The 13292-nt window shown below is 43.3% G+C and overlaps 1 protein-coding gene across 1 annotated transcript in view; it reads left to right on the plus strand.

Moving 5' to 3' along the window:
- Window positions 1–13292, plus strand: part of rubcn (rubicon autophagy regulator) — a 72133-nt gene that overhangs the window by 5652 nt on the left and 53189 nt on the right. The window contains exons 2-6 of the mRNA XM_079506788.1: window positions 2383–2536; window positions 7126–7209; window positions 8221–8380; window positions 12344–12450; window positions 12635–12938. Coding sequence (XP_079362914.1) covers window positions 2383–2536; window positions 7126–7209; window positions 8221–8380; window positions 12344–12450; window positions 12635–12938 — 809 coding nt within the window. The remainder of the gene's footprint in view (window positions 1–2382; window positions 2537–7125; window positions 7210–8220; window positions 8381–12343; window positions 12451–12634; window positions 12939–13292) is intronic.

Below are 13292 nucleotides of genomic sequence, written 5' to 3' on the forward strand. Positions count from 1 at the left end.
TCGGGTTACACAGCATTGCTGCTGACCTGGGGGGAAAATACACAGGAAGTCCTGCTGGATGCAAGCTTTGCACTTTTGTGTGTCTCTGGGAGGGAAGTGTCATGGACTCGTGTCGGTCGGGTGTTGGATATTCCCAGAGCAGCTGCATTCCATCCAGCGCTGCCTCCAAAAGATAGTTTCTTGAACATTGTCGTCATCGGGTTTCTTTCTTTGATGACCTCTCTCTCTCTCTCGTTAGCCCATTTTCTAATGTCGTCTTTGTCCGGTGGGAAACCTTGTATCATATTATGTCCAAAACTGTTACTTTTCAGGATTCAAATTCACAAGTTTTCGAGCTTGCGGAGCTGCCACTTTTGATGCTTTTTGTGTGACACTGTAGTATGATCAAGTAGGGTGTTTGATTTACGACAAAAACACAAACAGTTTGAATATGGAGATGAGAGGTTTCTGCCCCAACAGTCCCTGTGACCCTGTCCCTCATAACATTAAAGGGATAGTTCATCTGAAAGAATTCCTCATGGAGACACAAATGGTCTCCTTTGTGTCTCTATAGGGAAGGACTGCTAGTCATCAAATTAGTGGCTTAGGAATGCGACCAAAAACAAACAAAAAAGATCCATGAATTCAATTCAATTATTTTAATTGAATCCTTAAATTGAATGTTGTCATTTCTTTGTCGTTAGCCCATTTTCTAACATCATTATTTCAAGGGTGAGTAATCGATAGAAGGAAAAAATAACTTGGGTGATTTAACTACCGGTATCTCTTTAACCCATTTTGGTCAGGGACACTTTTTGGTGTTAGCATTATGTTATGCTTTAGCTATTGAAAAATAGCAGATCTACAAGCTAAGCAAAGCAAAAGCAAAGTTCTTTGTTTACCCAGGGTGAATGGACTAAGCTCGAGATGCTTGTTTACAGCCAGACCCTGCTCATAGAACATTTCATGGTAGGTGTTCAATGCCTTGCTCAAGGGCACTTCAGCCGTCAGCGGTGGTAATTTTAACGTGCCGGTCCGGGGATTCGAACTGGCGACCTTCCGATAACAAGACCGCTCCGCAAACCGTTCAGCCACCGCTGCCCTAAAGCTCGACTGACATAGAAACATAGCTTTTTCAGAAAACTGTCAGGATGTAGAAGACATTTTTAGAATCTGATCTCAGCTCAAAATAGGTTAAATAAAAGTGTAGTAAACTAAGTCTCAGTCCCTTTCCATGCCATCGTGAGGTCCAGTGATGGGGAATAAGAGGTGACCAAACCCAACTCTATATCAATCAACCACCAATCTATCCTGATTGGTGGTTTTGTGTCCCTGACCGCCTGCTCTAAGATGACCGAGTGGAGTGTTTCCAGGCAATGGGAGAGTGTGTGTGTTCTCTTGTGGTACACACACAGTAGCTCCCTCTGAGTGTCAGCAGCACTGCGGTGGATGAGCTCAGCTCATGCTGCCTAATGGTCAGCACTTCTACGCTGGGCTAAATGACCCCAGGACCGCTGCACTCTGTGGTCAGTGTGTATGCTTAGCTGTCACTGTTTTTCTGCCTCCACAACGAGTTGTGGAGGCAGCGAGTATACCATTTAGACCCGACTAATCTACGACCCTATAGGCCTGTCACAATTATTACATAATTGGCCTAATCGTGAGATGATTGCAATTATTTTTGCATAAATCGTCAATGTTGAAGAAATGTCCATACATTTTCAAACATAGCAGAAATAGCAGATCTACAAGCTTACAACACATCACTTTCATGACATACTGTAAGCTTGTAGATCAACTATTTTTGCAATTTTGTACATTGTTTTTGGAAAGGTTTTTTTAATCTGTCAGTGATTTCAAGTTTTAAATTTAAGTTATTTCTCATATCTGCCCTTTATGATAACGAAGCCTAAAAGGCAAACAGAAATGCAAATTGTAACACGATCAAATCGTCCCGTTTTTTACGGGGACTCAAGAAGTCCCCGTAAAAAAAGGACATATTTAGCCACTTGTTTGGATGCCCCCACCCCCTGTCAAAAATACCTAAAATCGTTAAAACGAAAGAAAGCAGCAAATGTTTAAAAAAAAATATATATATATATATTGATAGTTACAGTGAAGACAGACAGTGAAGAGGGAGGGAGAGACATGTAGCAAAGGTCGACAACGGGTCTCGAAACACGCAACGAGCTGTCAGGTCATGCAGAGCCTTTGTGGCATGCGCCTGGACCGATATAGGCTAGCGGGCGCCCCCAAATGACTTTTTTTTTAACACTCATCTTTTACTTTCTCTAATAACAACCTAAAACATGAACCTTGGTTGAAAAAACAAAGTTGTAATGGTGACAGGCACAGCCCTAACCCCCTGTGTGTCTGTATTGTGCTCTCCTCCTCCCATGCCAGGCGTGAGCACTGGAAGCTGCTGTCCAGCCTGAAGACCACGGTGGAGGGCCTGGTGTCCAGCAACAACCCCAACGTGTGGTCTCGCTACGGCGGCCTGCAGAGGCTCCACAAGGACATGAACAACATCCTCAGCCACGGACTCAAGAATGAGCAGGTCCACACACACACACACACACACACACACACACACACACACACACACACACACACACACACACACACACACAGAGCCATCCTTATACTCTTACTTTCTCTGTGTGTTTGTCTTAACCCATTTAGACCTGTGGACGATTCTACAAAATGTCTTGTAAATCCTGATAGTTTTCATGAAAAACCCATATTTCTATGTCAGTGGTTCTCAAACATTTTCATGTCAAGGACCCCCAGCATTGATCTGTAATTGGCCACCGACCCCAATCTCAAAATATGTGGTTCCAGGCAGGGGCCACCTAGAAGCAAACGATTTCAGTTAAAACCGTTCGCTCTGAAAGAATATATATTCAAATATTTGCGCCACGTTTTCACGATTTTTCAAAAATAGCAGATCTACAAGCTCATAGCGCGGCACCGAGTGCTGCGCTATGAGCTTGTAGATCTGCTATTTTTCAAAAGCTAAAGTGTAACATAAAGCTTGAAACACCAAGAGGGGTTTCCGCCCAGAATGGGTTAATGCAGTGGTTTTAACTCTTTTTCATATCGATGCCTTGTTTTTTGGCCACATTTGGACCACCATTTGATGAGTCATTTAGCCTCTCGGAGCCCAAAACGAAATATTTTGTCCACAATTCCGTGCTGTATAGAGCGTCGCAGTCCCTCCCCCGTTTCAAACGACAAGGGCACCAGGAAATAATTCCCCATTCATTTTTTTTCCCTGTAGGCATTTCAAAAAGTATTTATTTAAAGGCATTTAAGACTCGGACAAAGCCAACAGCCCAGTTGACAAATCATGACAATAATCAAAAACGTTTGGGCCGAACAAATAATTAGAAAAAAGAAAAAAAAGGGCAGGGTACAACACTTTGCGAGCTTGTAAATCGGCTATTAAATAAATAATAAAAAAAAAAAAAACATTAATAATGTATTTCCAAGATGATTATTAGCTAGCTACCACACAGCCTAAGCTGCTCACTCGTCGATCCCCTCACCCTGTTCATTGAGTTGACAGTGTTACTATAGATTTGAATGTGCCTACTAGCCTCATAATGCAGTTTGATCCGTTATCATCACTCAAGGTAACCCCATTATTATTTGTTTCCGCAGACCAGCGGTTGTTGTATTCTTGTATTTGTTTTAGCGAGGATAAGGTTAGAAGAACTAAGTTTGGTGTCAGGTCTTACTGGGGTTAAGGTTAGCATATATGTTTTGGCACCCGTTCAGGTTCAGGTTTATTTGTCAGATACAGAGTATAAATACAATGACAATTATTTTGCTCAGAGCACTCTCAGTCTTATATACACAGGACATAAACAAACATCTATAGTACAAAGAAAAATACAAAAAAGCAACAAAAAGTGAAAGTGAAGTGACAATACAGTGCAATACAGTTCAAGGTCAGCTGTTCAGCAGCCTGACTGCCTGGGGGAAGAATCTGTTACTGAGACGGGTGGTGCGAGATTTTATGCTCTGGTAGCGTTTTTTGGAAGGGAGTGGTTTGAACAGGGTATTTGCGTGATGGCTGGTGTCTTTAATGATGTTGTGGGCTTTTTTCATACGAGTGGTGTAGATGTTGTGGAGACTGGGTAGTTCTGTGCTGCCGATGATTTTAGCTGCTGTTTTAACGGTCCTCTGCAACCTGTTGCAGTCCTGAGCGGTCGTGTTTTACTGAGTTTAGGTGTCGGAATAAGGTTATGTTTAGGTGTAGTTTTACTGAGGTTAGGTGTCGGAATAAGGTTTAGGAATAAGGTTATGTTTAGGTGTAGTTTTACTGAGGTTAGGTGTAGGAATAAGGTTATGTTTAGGTGTAGTTTTACTGAGGTTAGGTGTAGGAATAAGGTTTAGGAAAAAGGTTATGTTTAGGTGTAGTTTTACTGAGGTTAGGTGTAGGAATAAGGTTATGTTTAGGTGTAGTTTTACTGAGGTTAGGTGTAGGAATAAGGTTATGTTTAGGTGTAGTTTTACTGAGGTTAGGTGTAGGAATAAGGTTTAGGAAAAAGGTTATGTTTAGGTGTAGTTTTACTGAGGTTAGGTGTAGGAATAAGGTTATGTTTAGGTGTAGTTTTACTGAGGTTAGGTGTAGGAATAAGGTTATGTTTAGGTGTAGTTTTACTGAGGTTAGGTGTAGGAATAAGGTTTAGGAAAAAGGTTATGTTTAGGTGTAGTTTTACTGAGGTTAGGTGTAGGAATAAGGTTTAGGAATAAGGTTATGTTTAGGTGTAGTTTTACTGAGGTTAGGTGTAGGAATAAGGTTATGTTTAGGTGTAGTTTTACTGAGGTTAGGTTTAGAACTACCAGGTGAATACCGCCGGATTTGCTGGCGGGCCGACTGTGTTTTGGAGTATTTGTTATCAGAGTAGGACCTACTTTTAAAAAGTACAGTTGAAGGGCCATCTGTTTCACTGTACTGTGAGACCAGGAACCTCCACATATTTGGAATATCTAGAAAACCTTTGCTGTTCCTGATTTATAGCCGTTGCGAAATCGAGTTCAAGTTCCTGCTGTTGCCACACAGCTAGCGGGGGGTGGTGGAATTCGACTGAAATGGAAACAAAAAGGTTGATCCGGGGATGAAAGTAATTGTGAAATGTTACAACAAACAAGTGAGTGTACAAATGAACACAATAATGGGTGGACACACACAGTACAAAGTGCAACAATAGTTCACATTATTACGTAGTGGTAGTATGTAATATGCACATGATGACTATTTAGGTTATTTAGGCTTTTAATGAGTGTTATCCCTTAAAGGAGCATTCAGTGATTTGGGTCATTTGGAAAACCACCCAGTCCGCCCCGGTAACAAAATGTGCACATGCACGCTCTACAGTGGGGGGAAGTGCAACAGGCCAACAGCATGTGCACCAAGGCCCGCCCCCACTCGATCATGATTGGAGGAAGGCCCCTCTCATCCTGATTGGATGAAGGCTTTGCCACCCGCCACCAAAACTGAAACTAGGGTTTTTTGACCCCAGGGGTTAACTGGGGTCAGAAAAAATAAGTGAAGTCAAATCACTGAATATACCTTTAATGGTCCAATTCCTTAATTGTTCCATTTAATGATTCCTGTATTTAAAAAAATAATTTAAAAAAATATATAATTTGGGCCTTCATTAACCCATTTTGACCTGGCCTGAAAAAAGTCTTCTGAAAGAATATATATATTCAAAGATTTGTGCCGCATTTTTACGATTTAAAAAAAATAGCAGACCTACAAGCTCGTAGCGCGCCACTCGGTGGCGCGCTATGAGCTTGTAGATCTGCTATTTTTCAATAGCTAAAGTATAACATAATGCTTAAAACACCAAAAGGGGTTCCTGCCCAGAATGGGTTAAAACGTTATTGACACTAGAACCATACATACTGTACAATATTGAATACTTATTTTATCTATTATTATAGTGGTTCTCAAAGTGAGGTACAGGGACAGTGAGGTACAAGTGGAACCAAATGGACCCTTACAGGTCCATTTGGTTCCACTCGTACACTCTCAGAGTTATGGTGGTCCTTGAAATGGAATAGGTTTTGCGAGCCAACGGTATTGTTATTGTATAGCTGCAGAGACGTGAAGTCCACATATACCAGCTCTTGACTGAATGAGAACCCGTAAACCAGGGGTGGGCAACTTTGACGATGGCGAGGGCCAATATATTTCCACACTCACTCCAGAGGGCCACAGTACATATTACTGTCGTAGCAAAAATATTTTTGATATATTTGAATTGAAAACCTGAAAAGTAACCTTTTTTATTGAATTTCAAATGCATTTAGTTGTGGTTATGTTAACTTTATTAACTGTTAACATAACTACATTGGACACAAAAAGACAATAACATTTTAATACTAGTCATTAAGTACTAGTCATTTAATACTAGTCATGAAATAATTAAAGCTGGTTTTGAATCGTAACAGCTGAAATCAATACTATACCAGTATTCTGATATTAACAAGCGGGCCGCATTAAGTGAAGTGGGGGCCGCATGTGGCCCCCGGGCCGCCAGTTGCCCACCCCTGCCGTACACGGTTCCAAACGTGAATGGAACCCATTCCTGGCTCCTCCATTGTCGGGTCTGGTTCCGGATCCCAAACCTTTTGTAATGATGAGAAGAGGCATTTGTTGATAAACACAAATCTCTTGAGGTCTCGTATCAGACGTATCGTTCACCTATTATAAAGGAAACGGATGGTGACGTAGTGGAGAAAACAAACACAAACTAAGCACATTATAATAGTCTATTGTGTCTGTCGTAGTTGTCTTCTTCTGGTCGCTTGGCCAGGTGAGCCGTAACCTAACCTGGAATAAATTAGATGTTTCAAAGACTGACCTCCTAATGACTAAGGGTGGGGTTCTTCTTTGTGCTGTTTTTTTTTTTGTGTGTGAGCATTTTGACTTCTCACGCTTTTGCACTGACCGAATGGACGCTTTTTTGATTGGCATTGCGCTGATAATTATTATTATTTATGACGAGATACGGTGAGACACTTATGAAGCACTGACTAATGGACAGTATAACATATCTATTTATCTATCTCTATGTATCTATATCTCTGTATTCAACCTGTTTAACGGTTGACTTTGTGTTTCTATAGGTGTACTACAAGCACAGAGACTACTGGTCGTTTGTGTGGTGTGTCCGGACCGTCAGCCCTCACCTGGCCTCCATCGTGGAACCGGTACGCAAGTGACAATAATTATCTCTGGACTGCATGTTTCAGCATGTATTTATTCAGGAAGGTCAATTGGGGGAAGTCTATCCCCCCCCCCCCAACTCCACCTCTGTCTGTCTGTCTGTCTGTCTGTCTGTCTGTCTATGATTGTGGAAAAAGTGACTAAATAGATGGCACCCTTCAGAGTGCCCCCCGACCCCTCCATCCCCCCCAGCCCAGCTATGACCCTCTTCTCACTGTAGCGCCGCAATCCTCCTGAGGCCTTCCTTCATTATCTCCTCCAGCTATGCTTCTGTTGTGAGGGCCAATAACCTTTGAACCCTGGACTCCACTCTTCCTCTGTGGTGTGGTGTGTTTGGCTGGTTGTGCTCCAGCAATGTGTCAGCAATGCGTCATGAGGCTTGTCGATGGAGCTATTTTCACCGCGTGATCGTGTTGTGACACCCACAAGCAAGCATAACAGGCTTTATGGGATCGTGCAACAATCGTCGGGGTCTTCACAGATCCCGTGCATTATCTACTATCTTGTGCAGACTTCCCTCTGGTGTTTTTGAGGTGGCTAGAAGTTGTTTAGGGAGAGAAAAGAGGGAGGATAATTTGTTCTTTTTGTCTGCATACTTGAGTTCCAAGGAGTTTACGCCAACTCCCACAGTACAAACGGGCGGTGTTGGAAAACATTAAGCCTACTTTACTACCCAAGTGGCTGCAGAAACTGGAAATACAATAGCACAGGTGTTGTAAATGTAAGTGATGTTTGAGCACTTCCCAAACTGGGTGGTACCGTAGAGAAGACAAACATTCACCCAAAGCTTGTTTTTGTTTAATATTCTCTTTATTTTCAAGGTACTGTGTGTATGGTTTCAAGGTTTTACTATAAGCAGGAAATGCCAAAACACAGTACTTGGCAAAAAAATAAAAATAAAAGGAATGACTAAAGATAAAACCATCAAGCGCAATTAGGCAATTAAATATCATGACTCTTCGGAACATTTCAACTCTCTCTCTCTCCCCCTCCAGTTCAGTCAGCTGGAGCCAGTGTTGACCAGTGGCTTGCAGATGACCAGTGAAAACTACAAGGCTGACCGCTGGCTGCTCCACAGCCTGCAGATCCACCAGCTGTCCGCCCAGCTCAGACCGCTGCTCAGACACTCGGGACACACGCGCAAGTACTACAACGGTGAGGGAGTCCCTTTAGCAGTGCCCCGTTTAATCCATTTAGACCTGAGGACGATTCTACAAAATGTCTTCTAAATCCTGACGGTTTTCTGAAAAACCCTATGTTTCTATGTCAGTCGTTCTCAAACATTTTCATGTCGAGGACCCCCAGAAATATATGTAATTGGCCGCCGTCCCCCATCTGAAAATATCCAGGCACCCCCCCCCCCCCCCCCCCCCCCCCCAGAAGCAAAGACTTGAGTTCAAAATGCTCGCTCTGAAAGAATATATATTCAAAGATGTGCAACACATTTTCACGATTTTTTGAAAATAGCAGACCTACAGTACAAGCTCGTAGTGCGGCACTCGCCATGGTACCAGAGAAATTGTGTGCCTGTGCTTCTAGTCAGACTCAATTAAAGGTAGGGGAAGTGATTTTCCTTTGTTAAAATAAGCGTTAAATAGCTCCATATTGTGATGGTATTCATTGCTGTAGTATAGAGTGTTCAGTAACAGTGTTGAATAGGTCCATATTGTGACAGCACTCATTGCTATAGAGTGTGTGTTCAGTAACAGTGTTGAATGGGTCCATATTGTGACCGCACTCATTGCTATAGAGTGTGTGTTCAGTAACAGTGTTGAATAGGTCCATGTTGTGACAGCACTCATTGCTATAGAGTGCTTGTTCAGTAACAGGGGTCTCCATGTTGCGTAAACACTAAACAGTAAATACATTTTCAGGTCAGGATATCAATTTGATCCAATCAGGAGAGAGAACTCACACTAACAAGATACCGGATAATGAAGTTAATTTGGAAGTGATGACACAGAGAAATGAGCAGATACAATCTCAAATGAACTTGAGGGGGTTCCAGGTGGTCCCCAGCTAAATGACAGAGAGTTGGTAACCAAATGGACCCTTATAGATTTTTAACTCTTGAGGTAACTCAAGAGGTAAATTAGTGTTAATCATCTGCATTACTTAATTTACAAGTAATCTGCACAATTGTAGAATGTAGAAGAGTTGTTATTTTGATCAACGTTTGCCTGTTATCTCTCTTAATGGTACCAACATCAATACAGCGGTACAGTGGTTCAAAATATTATCCAACGACGACAAAATGTACTTTGGTTTTGGGTCCGAGAGGCTAAATCTCATCAAATGGTGGTCCGTGGCTCAAATGCAGAATATATAATGGGCCTTTGATGTGAAAAAGGTTGAAAACACACTGTGGTTCCAAAACGTTTTCGCTCGAGGCCCAAAAAGAGAACGTTGATGTCCCAAGCATGTCCGATGTTCCCCGGGACCCAAACTAGTGTAAATGAAGGGGTGAGGTGGGGGGAGAGAAAGGGACACAGACTGCTGAGTGGTGGAGGGTTGGAAAATGGATTCAATCTTTTGAAAATCTGATCAAATTTGATCAAGCTTCCTCGAACTACTAATCTAATTATACATTTTCTGAATGTAATCTGGTCTTAATCTTTCATAATCAGATTGTGTGATCCTGATAACACGATTTAGTCAACTGTGAGAACAGAACAGACCGGGGGCCGGACTGTTTTATGCAACATCCACTGTTTTGTTTTCTTTAAAGAGAGACAACACACAGTTCTCAACAGGTCTGAAAATGTAGGCCCGGCACTAACTGGGCATCAACATTTGCCATAATCTCAGGCCCGAAACCACCTCCAAAAAGTGTTATTATGCGCTTAACCCATTTTGGGCGGGAACCCCTTTTGGTGTTAGCATTATGTTATGCTTTAGCTATTGAAAAATAGCAGATCTACAAGCTCGTAGCGCGCCACCGAGTGGCGCGCTACGAGCTTGTAGGTCTGCTATTTTTGAAAAATCGAAGAACGACTGACATAGAAACATAGCTTTTTCAGAAAACTGTCAGGATGTAGAAGACATTTTTCTAATCTGATCTCAGGTCAAAATGGGTTAATGTCCGCAAAGTCACTCGGTCGCCGATTTTGGATTGGAGTTTTTGGCCATTTTCGGCAGTTCTTTTTAAAAAAACAGGCTACGAAGGTCGGACGGCAACAAACTAGAGTAAAGCTCACTTTGAGCTGCCGTTGGCCTTAGCGTTCGGCCGCTAGGGGCAGTGATAATTGTCTCCACCAGGCCGAAGGCATGGGGAGAGAGTATGTTTTGCACTCCGTCCGTCCGTCCGTGTGTCCGTGTGTCCGTCCGTGTGTCCGTCCGTGTGTCCGTCTGTGAACAGCTAATCTCTGGCACCGTTGGCTTGATCGCAGCCATACTCTGCACACACACTCCCTGAATGCCAGAGCTGAACCTCTGCCCCAAAGTTTTCACATTGGCCTGTTATAGCGCCACCAGGAGGCCGCTTTGTGCAAAACAAATGTTTTGACAGTACACCTACAGATTTTGTCCAAACATTACGCAAATTGGTACACAGTCTCTCTAGAGCCATTCAACGAAACGGGTCTTTCAGATTTTTCAGACTCCATCCTGATTGGCTAAGATTGGCTTCCAAAGTTCGCAGGAGTGCTCCGTTTCAAACAAAATGATGCAAATCATGAACACATGGTGTGATTTCCGTGAAATGTTGCACGCACATTCCCACTAGGTCGAGGAAGAAATGCCACCTGAATATTTTCAACTCAGCCACATGGTGGCGCTATAACTGGCCGATTTGTGTTTTTACCTATAACTTCACCGATCTGTGTAAAACCATGTATGCACACTCCCTAGAGGCCAAGGAAAAACCTTTGCCTGGAATTTTTCACATCTGCTCTTTATAGCGCCACCAGGAGGCCGACATATGTAAAACACATTTTCTAATATTACTCCTTCAGATTTTATCCAAATTTCACGCAAATCGGTACACATGCTCTCCATAGTCATGTGATCATGTGATTATTGTTTTTGGCGGCGCTAGCCCTGCTCCAATGCATGACTTTTGAACATTACGTCATATGGCTAGCTACTTCCCTGGGTAAATAAAGAATAAAAAAAATGGCAGCCACGTCTATGGGATTTTTCAAGAGTTGATTTTTACCAAATCCGAGGCTCGGCTCAGCCCGAGTATAATAAGCCTATCTCACAGAATTTCCCCGCCCCCTTAATACGCCCCCTTTCGGGGTTAGTGGTGATAGCGTGACGTCACTCCATAGACGCTACATGTTAACCGAGGTAATTTAAGAAGTCTACAACTTTTGTTTTCTCAAGGTAAGGTTTGTTCTATCTGTTCGAGCTGATTTACCATCTTGTTTGCTTCATAATAATATTGGTCTGTCACATTTTTACATTAGAAAATGTACTTAGATTCTCAAGAGAAAAAAACGTGTATATGCTAATGTTAAAGACACCACTATTTACCGGAAGTGGGCGTGGAAAGCGGGCTGTGAGATAGGCCTATTGGCATACATTTCCGGCCCAGCCTGGCCCAAAAACATGGGCTCTGGTATAGGGTCGGGTTCGGCCAGAATCCGAGAAGTCTAAACACACTGGGCTATATCTTGCGCCACCCCTTAATCCTTATCCCTAAACTAATTTTAAAATGTTTTTAAAAATAGTAAAAAAGAAAAAGAAAAAAGGCAAATACGTTTAGGGATAAGGGTGGTGCAAGATGGAGCCCACTGTCTTTCTACTCCACACTTTCTTGTTTTCTTTCAATTTATCTGTGTCTCTCTCTGACAGAAGTCTCTGTGTCTCTCTGTTTCTGTCACTCTGTGTGTCTCTGTGTGTGTGTGTGTGTGTGTGTGTGTGTGTGTGTGTGTGTGTGTGTGTGTGTGTGTGTGTGTGTGTGTGTGTGTGTGTGTGTGTGTGTGTGTGTGTGTGTGTGTGTGTGTGTGTGTGTGTGTGTGTGTGTGTGTGTGTGTGTGTGTGTGTGTGTGTGTGTGTGTGTGTGTGTGTGTGTGTGTGTGTGTCTCTCTGTCTCTCTGTCTCTCTGTCTCTCTGTCTCTCTGTCTCTCTGTCTCTCTGTCTCTCTGTCTCTCTGTCTGTGTGTCTCTCTCTCAGAGGAGGCCTTTCTGCTGAGTGAGCCCCATGTGACGGCTATGTTCCAGTGTCTGGAGGCCGTCGAGCAGAACAACCCCAGGCTCCTCGCTTTGGTGGACACTGTCGGGGTAAGGACACGTGCACACACACACTCACACTCACACACACACTCACACTCACTCACACACACACACACACACACACACACACACACACACACACACACTCACACTCACACTCACACTCACACTCACACACACACACACACACACACACACTCCACTACTGACCGTCTTGAATTGCCTTCCACAGCTGTCCCCGCTGAAGAGCCCGCCGTGTCTCGGTGGCCTGCTGAAGAGCCAGAGCCTCTGCGTGCTGCCGGGGTCAGGGGGTCACCACCACCACCACCAGGGGGGTCCCCGGGGGGGAGAGGAGCCCCCCCTGAACCGCAGGCTCACCACCTCCAACGTCTCCCTGCGAGAGACAGGCACCCACACCACCACCCATACCACCACCCCACAAATCACCACCCATACCACCACCAGCAGCAACGTCGGTGCCGCCACCACCACCACCACTACAGTTGTCGCCTCCCAAAACGGCAACCCCCCTGTTGGTAAGGAGAAACTCAATGTTTTTTTTTTAGTACTAAAGCAGTGGTTCCTAAACGTTTTCATGTCAAGGACCCCCCCAATTGACACTAAGTAATTAGACCCTCATTTGAAGAGATAATGCCAGGGAACCCGTGGGAGAAGATTATTTTTACAGCTCTAGCGATGATTCTCAACCCGTTTAATTTCAAGCACCCCCAGTTTGACATGCATTAGTCTACAGACCGCAGTATAATGCCCAATTTAAATGGTATCATGAATGTTAATTTAACTCTGAGCATGTACAAATGGACCCTTTCTATCTCAGGGGCCCCAATTTAAATAGTAAAATCAATGTTAATTGAACTCTGAGACTGTAC

Source organism: Electrona antarctica (assembly GCF_951216825.1).
Source record: "Electrona antarctica genome assembly, chromosome: 7".
Lineage (NCBI taxonomy): Eukaryota > Metazoa > Chordata > Actinopteri > Myctophiformes > Myctophidae > Electrona > Electrona antarctica.